At 56.4% G+C, this 8,307-nt stretch overlaps 1 protein-coding gene across 1 annotated transcript; it reads right to left on the bottom strand.

Moving 5' to 3' along the window:
• Positions 1-1,225: 1,225 nt before the first annotated feature.
• Positions 1,226-2,002, bottom strand: NEUROG3 (neurogenin 3). Its single transcript, XM_057737219.1, has one exon. It carries the CDS (start codon positions 1,968-1,970, stop codon positions 1,323-1,325), a length of 648 nt encoding a protein of 215 aa, XP_057593202.1. The 5' UTR covers positions 1,971-2,002; the 3' UTR covers positions 1,226-1,322.
• Positions 2,003-8,307: the final 6,305 nt, after the last annotated feature.

The following is an 8,307-nucleotide window of genomic DNA, read 5'->3' as shown; positions in this document are numbered from 1 at the left end:
TGCAGGGTTGATTCTCTCGCTCCCCAAAATGCAATGGTCGCTCTAAATCCAAGTTAGTGGCACAGGGGAAAGGGCCAGACACTGCCAGTGAGTGGCTCTAGTTGGAGGCTTGTCTTTCTCCCAAACCACTGTTTGGAATAAAAGAAGTTGGCACCCCATAAATAAAACAAGGGGGCTGAGCCAATGATTTTTAAGAGCCTTCCAGTTCTTCCTTTCCAAGTGTGTACAGCTGACTTGCCCTGAGAATGCAACCTGACCGGCCTCCAGCCTGGAGCCATAGTTTCTCAGACCAGGCCTCAAAAGGGGCCCCAGACCCCCAGAAAGACTCTCATCCCTCTCCTTAGACAGGGCCCCCCACCCCAACCTTAGCCACAGAGGCTGGGCCCTCCCCTCTGCACCATCAAGTTACCTTACTCAGGCTTCTTGGGAGTCCGTTTTTATTGGCTCAAAATCTCATTCACCAGTCCCTAAATAATCTTATGTACAAAATAAAGACTTTTCCCACTGTGAAATCTCATCAATAAATACAAACATGTAAAACTGGGGAGGGGCCATATAATTTATCAGACAAAAATTCATTTCAAAAGATATCACGTAATTTACAAATTGATTAAAAAAAAAGACAAGGGCGCTTTAGTTTGCAGGGTGGTGGTGAAGGAGGCGCTCCCCCAGCCGAGCTGGCGCTTTCCGCTTTCCCAGTTCCTAGCCTCCTCTCTTGCCCCTGGGAGGGCAATGGCTCCAGAAAAGTGCACAAGGAGAAGGCAGAGGATCGCCTTCGTGGATTAAGGCAGAGTGGAGAAGCCCAAACCCCAGAGCTTGATAGGGACTAGAGGAGGTCAGCGGCATCTTTGAAGAAGACACGCTGGGCAACAGGAGTAAGCGCTGAGAGACCAAATATTGGATTAAGTCACATTGTGGGAGGAGTGGTAAGAGACACACTGGCAGACAGACTTCAGTGAGGGTAGGGTGGTGGAGACTGTGGGTGTATCCTGCTGTGTAGTGCTATCATTCTCGTCTTTTTTTTGTTTTTGTTCTTTTTCGGTTTTTTGTTTTGTTTTGTTTTTTGCCCGAGATTTTGGGGGTGGCCACAGGGAGAGGGCCTAAAACGCGCGGAGCCTGCAGTGCCCACACGCGCGGGCAGCGGAAGAGACCAAAGTATTGAACCCGGCCTGCCACCCTCTTGGGTGCCTGGGCGCGCCAGGGGTCAGCGAACCAGAGGCAGAAGGAGCAAGTACCCTTGGCGGCCTTCGCCGCGCATCTCCGACGTCTTCCGCCCCCTCCCTTTCTCCCAGCACCCACTGCCCAGCGGCGGACAGGCCCCTTCATAGAAAGTCTGAAAAAGCCAGGGCGCTAGGCTGCAGGCAGGCAGGGGAAGCAGGCGCCTGCAGGCCGGGACGCTCCTCCAGCGAGGCGGCAGGGCTCAGGCTGCCCGCCTGGGAGATCGGGGAATAGAGCGAGCCCCAGTCTCCAGGGGAGCCGCCGTCCGGGCTGGCCAGCTCCTCGCAGGGAGGCGCAAGCGGCTCCAGCCCGTAGAGGCTGTGGTCCGCTATGCGCAGCGTCTGCGTCAGCGCCCAGATGTAATTGTGGGCGAAGCGCAGCGTCTCGATCTTGGTGAGCTTCGCATCGTCCGGGAAAGTGGGCAAGACGCCGCGCAGCGCGTCCAGAGCAGAGTTGAGGTTGTGCATCCGATTGCGCTCGCGGTCGTTGGCCTTCTTACGCCGGCTCCGTCGCTGCTTGCTCAGAGCCAGCTCACTCTTGGGGCGGCTGCGCCCTCCGCGCCGCGCCCGGAGCTTCCTCGAGGCCCCTCGGCAGCCGCCCCTTTCCGTCTCGGCGCAGTTCCCCTGCACGCGAGTGGGGCTGGGCGGAGCTGATGCAACGCAGCTCACTTCGTCTTCCGAGGCGCCCAGGAAGGGCTGCTCCGTCTCATGGGTCACTTGGACAGCTGGCGCACACAAGGGATGAGGCGCCATCCTGCGGCGGGGTGAGAGGTAAGGGTAAGAGTGGGTCGATCACCCGGGTACAGTTCCCAGTCCTGGGGCCAGGTGGGGGAAAAAAACGAGAGAAAGCGACACCCTCCCGCGAGACCAGAGGACCCCTTTTCCCTTCCGCCCATGGCTCTGTGACTCCAGGCATTACCTTGTTGTAGGGCGCAAAGGGGTAGAGAGCGGTAGGCAGTGAGAGCAGCGGCGAGCTGAGCTGGCTTTTTTGTCTGCAAGTTCAGCTGAGAAGCAGGCGCCGCCGCTGGAAAGTTTCTCCGGCCCCAGAGAAGAAAAGTGTAAAGAGGGTCCCGGGCTTCTGTTGCTCTCTCTTGGCGCGGCTGCGAGATCCTGCGGATTTTCTGAGCCGCAAGTCGTGTGCCCCTTGGCACGCTTTATCTGCTGCGCCCGGGCCGGGAGCGTGCCTGCCCCGCTGCTGCCCGCGCCGCTGTCCAATCAGCGCCCGGGCCAGGGGGCCGCGCCACGCGAGCCCGCTCCGCCCTTCGCGGGGCACAGCTGGATTCCGGACAAAGGGCTGGGGTCGGGGGAGGGGAACGCCGCTCTGTTTGCTTTCTCCCCGCGGGCTCTGTCCCAGCAACTCTCGGTTCCTCAAAGAGCCTCGCCCAGAGAGAAGGGCCTCGTCTAGCTGGCGTCTGGCGGCCCCAAACCGCTTTGCTCCTATTCTGGTTTTCCTTGGTATCTGTCCAGACCCTTTCTTTGTACCCTGAAGGGGGATTTGGGAAGCCAGTAGGGTAGGTCAATCCCCGTGTGTTTTACAAGGGGAAAGTGAGGCTGAGAAAGGAGGCAGCTTGCCCCACATCACTCTGAAAGAACAAGGTGCCAGGTGTCCTGACTATCAGCTTGGAGCAGCATCCACTAATTCCTAGTGCCATTCTGCTCTCCTCCGCTATGGGTCAGGTTAGCAAATATGCAGAGGGTGGTGTTTCACTGACCCTCTCCATTTGGGGAGGAGGGACAAGGTGAGCACAGAGAGAGATCCTGTCCCTGCTACTTAGAGACTTTGCCTGGGGATGAGGAGCCCCCACAGTGCCCTAAGATGACGCCCCACACTCCTTCGATGTAGGTGCTGAGAACCTCTCCCCTCATCCCCCTGCACTTCCCCCCACCAACAGAAACCTAAGACATTTCAATCATTCCCCAGAGGCAGAGGGTGGCTATGGTGGGACCTCCAGGGGGCATTCCATCACTACCAACTGTGGACAGTACCCTGGGGATCTGCTAGAGCCTGCAAGGGAAGAACTCAGTTGAGAAGGGGTCAGGAGAGGACTTGGAGTTCACAGCCAGACCCTATGTCTTTTAAATGTCCCTGAGTGCTGGCACTGCAAGAAGCAGATCAACTCTTTCTCCCCTTAGTCCTCCTGTCCAACCACAGGCGGGCAGGGGCTGCCTGTGTTACCTGGTCCAGGCCCCTAGGCAGGGGTCAGGTGGTGAGCACAGGGCAGGGACTTTTCAAGGCCCTTGGTTAGCACCATCTGGAAGTAGAAGTGAGCCTGAGCACATTATCCCTCTTTTCTTCCCCCACCTGTCCCTTTTGTCTCCACTTTGGACACCCTGTGGTCTTTTGCTTCTGGTCAATCAGGGTGAGCATGCCCCAGGAGAGGAAGCCCAGTCTGGGAAGACCGGGATCTGGATTAAGTCTCTGCAGGCTCCAAAGTCTTCACTTTCTAGCAGGTCCAGATACCCTGAGCCTCTGGGTATCTGGAGGCTCAGGGTATCTGGACCTGCTATAAAGAGGGGGGCAGGATCTGGCAGGGAAACTGGGGGGATAGGGTGAGGGAATGAGGTAAGTCTGCATATCTGCCCTAGTGACAGCCTCTTGACACTTGCCCAGTCTGTTTGGAGGGCGAAATTACCTCTGAGGCAGAGATAGGGTGGATATGCTTGGAAGCCAGGGAGAGGGGGCTCTAGGACTGTGTGGAGATGGGGGTGCTGTCCTCAGGATCTCAGCTGGTGCACTGTTGGCAGAGGCTCCTTCCCTTGTTGCCTGGGAACTGAAGCTAGGGGCCAGGCTCCAGACCAGCAAAGGGACTCCTGAGTTCCACATTTTGCTGCTGCTCCTCCATTTGGCCACAACTTGCTCCAAACTTGTTTTCTAGTCATAAGAATGAGAACCTGAGGCACATTTTACAGATGGAAAGTCAAGGCCCAGAAAGGGGAAATGACTTACCAAGGTCACACAGCAAGTTCTAGCAGAATCTCATAGAACTCAGGTCCTAAGACTCCTAGTACTAGTTTCTCTCTTGCACCTGTTGCCTCTCTTCGATTGGGGTAAAAAAATTTTTTTTCAAGGCAAAATCAGACATTCCCAAATGTAGAAGATAGAAGTCCTGGGTCTGTGAGGAATGACAGGGTCAGAATAGAAAAGGGATAGTGGCCCCATCTCCCAGTGCCAAGGGGAGCCAGTACCCACTCAGGCTCCATCTCTCTACTTTCTCACCCTATATGCCTGCCTTGCATGATTCCTATCCTACAAATTAGGAACTGAGAGAGGAAACCCAAAGGGTGCTTCCATAGGGCTAGGGGACACAGCCTGCCTCCCCTCTGAGGAGGGAGCCCTGGCCATAAGGGATCAAAGCACCCCTATGGGTCCCTGGAGGCCTGAAGAGCAGCCCACAACCAGGACTTTCATCCCGCAGTAGCCCTCAGATGAGAACTGAAGGCAGACTCGCCTTGGCTCAGTCTTGCCTTAAGCAGCCCATGGGTACTGATGAGAGCTGCAGGGCAAGCCTTCTCCACCAGGGAAGATTCTGGAGATATTTGGGAACCTTCTTGACTGGGAGAGAATTCTGGCACCTGCTGAGAATTCTTATCCAGCTTCCCCAACGCCACTCCGGCTCAGGACTCTCCAGATCTTGCGGGCCGCCACCACTCCTGCTTTGCGCAAAACACAGGGCGAGAAGCGCGCAGCGTCCGGGGGTAGCGATCTCCTTGGGGCACTCAAGAACTCTGCGTAGCCCTTCTTCCGGTCAGGAGGGCGGGGCCGGAGGTCGAGGAGGCCTGGGGGATTAGAGATCAAGGATCCACCTCCTCCCTTTCAGCTGTAGAGGACGCACTGGCCCCTCTCCAAAGTTAATTCCTGTGCTTTTGGCGGCGGAGGCGCAGGCTGTGACAACTCAGTGCGCGCGGGCGGTATTTGTGAAAGGGCTCTTCCAGCCGGGAGCAGAGCCTGTTCCTGAAGCCCCCGGCCGGCTATCGCCTCTAAGGCCTTTGGGAACCCTGCGCCCCTCGACTCTCTGAGACTTAGGCTTGCTTGGAGGCTGAGGGGGCCCAGGAGAGAGGCGACAGTCTGACGCCTGGAGACCGCGGGCTGATTGGAAAAGAAGGAAGGCAGCGGTCCGCCGTGCCGCCTTCCAGTCGGCGGGGGGGAATCTTAGCAGTGCTTGGGGGCTCTTTGAGAAATGAGAGGAACGGAGGGGGGCCACAGGAGGCTGAATAGCTAATGACTTGCCAGAGGAGGGGGCTTCTTTCTCTCGCCTTCGCCTCAGCGCTGAAAGAGGGGAAGACAAAAATCTGGCGAGCGAGCTGCCCAGGCCGTGACTGGCCACTTCAAACAGCCCTTCAAACAAAAGGAGACGACGAAAAGAAAGCCCCACCTGTCTCCAGTGTTTGCTAAAATAATAATAAATAGATTTCGTTTAATAAATAATTACAAGAGATTGTAAAGTGGAGTGCTTTGGAAAACATCTAGCACGGGAGTCCCACAGCCAGCCGTCACCTGCTCCCAACGCGGGCAACTTTATTGTTAAGCCACCCCCCAACTAGTTTGCCTCTGATAAACTCTCTCTCGTTTTCACAATGACTGTTTACTCATAGTTAGCACAATATTACCTTTGCCGTGATAAACCCAGAGGGGGGAGACCTGGCCCCTGGCCCCTGGGCACACCTGTCCCAGAAGCTGACACATGGATTTGGCACGGAGCTGGCCTCCCCCCGGCCTTCCCCGGTGTACATTGGCCCAATTGCCACCCATTTATAACAGGTTGGCTGCAAGGCCTATCTCGGTCCTATTTGTCTTCTTTTATTGAAAGCATATGGTCTCCAGGGGCTCACCAGCCCCATATTTCATCTGCCGGGAGCTGGGGCGCTTCCGCAGGCTGGTGCTGCCCTGAGCGCTGCTCCCCACCCAACGGCTGCTGCGCCAGCTGAGGGGATGGCGGAGGTGGGGTGGGGAGAGATAAGGAGGGCTGCTCATTCGCTTTGGGAGAGAAGCTATTCCGCCAGAGACTCCCCCTCCCCAGCTCAGGGACCTCGTGCGCTCTTGAATGGGTAGCCAGTTCTTTTTCTTGGGTAGGTAAGAGGGCGCCATATGCCACCCCCCAGGGCGCACGAGGGAGCTCCGGCCCAGGGAGTCTTCGAACAAAGGGAAGAGAGTGCCCGGGACCTCAGGAGCATCCGAGGTCTTTATTTGTAGATCCCCCTCCCTGCCTAGGGCCGCCTCCCCCGGGCGTCCGCTCGCACACGGCGCCTGGAAACAAAGTGCCTACATTATCTTCGCCGCCGACGGAGACAGTGAATGAGTGAAAAGGTGCATTGCGCACCAAGACACCTGTTGAAGCGGCGCCTCTTCTCAGCGCCTCTCTCTGCTCTGCCCTCGGTCAGGAGAGAGTGGGGGGTGGGAGGAGGGAGAGATACTGTGATTTGTGGCGACATATGTTGAGCAGATCGGTGTGTACTCTTCACAGGGACGCATGCACCCTCGCTCCCATACACACCCCGAGAGAATGAGCAGCTGCTCTCCTCACCTTCTTCCGACATAATACCTGGGCCAGGCGCTTTGGCGTAGCCTTTTGAGACTCCAGCTCTCCCCCACCCTCTCTGTTTTCCGCCCCCACCCGCAGTCCCAATCTTAGCAGCTTCGCTGTAGGACTTTATTGTCAAATTTAACAGATGCACGTTTGTTCCCAGGGCCCTGGCCTCAAACACACACACATACACACACGCAGCCATCCACAGAACACGCGACGGATGACACAGATGCGGAGCGCGAAATGTCCATATGCCGGGCTCCGCGCCCCCCAACCCCCCACCTCCCCCCGCCAGGCTGGGGAAACAAACAGGGCTATGTGATTTTCCCTCCCCAGAAAGGAAGAAACGGAAACCTCCGGGGGCCCTTGAGGCCACCTCCAGGCACCTTCAATTTCGCGCTTGCCCTTTGGCGCGGTGGCGCGCTGTGCGGCGCAGCGCGGCGCAGCGTTGGGGGCCAGGAGAGCGCAAGGTGTGGACGCAGAGCGCAGACGGAAAGGCTGCAGGAAAGGGGCCCCTGGGAAAAGCGATGAGGGCTAGAAGCTCTGGAGCTGTGGGTTCGGCACTGCCTGACTTCCGGCCCTCGCTTGATCTCTGGGCTTCTAAACTCCGGAGTGGTGAAGACGCCCCGGTCCTCCTGGCATTCCCAGGAGTAGGCATTCACCTGAGGCGCACTAGAGTTGGAGCAGTCCGTTGAGCACACTTCAGCAGCCCGCTTATCTCCTTGGAGGGCTTGCTAACAGAACTGATGAGAAGAGCAGTGGATGGGGGGAGAGGGGGCCTGGCTCTGCCAATAACCCTGTGCCACCCTGAGCAAATTATTTCACCTGGGTCTCGGTTTCCCCTCTATTAAAGCAAAAAGCTGTAAAGGAAATACTTTGTAATTTTCTCTTCTAGTTTTGCAAAATTTGGAAGTCTTGTATAGCGATGGGCCTTAGGCTGTGAGTGGAGGAAACCCAGAGAGAGCGCAGCTCCCCCACCCCCTCAACATCCACACTGGTTCCCAGGTGTGACTGTCTAGTCGGGTGAATCTTTCACCAGCACTTGAGGGGCTGGGGGCAGTGTTGGTCTGGGAAAAGACAAGCACTGAGCGGTTTAGGAAGCTATCTTCTGTTCTTCCATCTTTTCACTCTCAGGGCACAGGCAACCTTTGGGCCACTGTGACACTCGGTGACAGTCAGTCATGCCTGATGATACTTTGAGACCTTCATTTCTTCCAGCGCTGAGATGGAGCTGGGAAGCTGGGTGGTGGGTGTATAGTCCCTTAATCTCTCCAAGCCTGTTTTTGGAGAAAAACATGACCCTCCCACCCTCATCAAGAGCTTGGATGAACTCTGCTCATTCTGAAACATAGAGGCAGCTTTCCTCAGCCTTTCACAAATTGTCTTTATTTTCTGTGGGTTTTTTTGTTTGTTTTGTTTTTGTTTTATTTTTGTTTGTTTGTTTGTTTTGACTGTATGTGGTTCTCACCTTTCTGAGGTCCACTGGCCCAGGGCAGGGGGCAGTTTCCTTTGGGAGAAGTCTCCTTTGTAGAAGTCAGTGCTTGTGCTGGCAGGCGAGCCCTCTG

The sequence above is a fragment of the Hippopotamus amphibius genome, chromosome 5, assembly GCF_030028045.1.
Source record: "Hippopotamus amphibius kiboko isolate mHipAmp2 chromosome 5, mHipAmp2.hap2, whole genome shotgun sequence".
Lineage (NCBI taxonomy): Eukaryota > Metazoa > Chordata > Mammalia > Artiodactyla > Hippopotamidae > Hippopotamus > Hippopotamus amphibius.
This window is presented reverse-complemented; position numbering and strand designations above follow the sequence as displayed.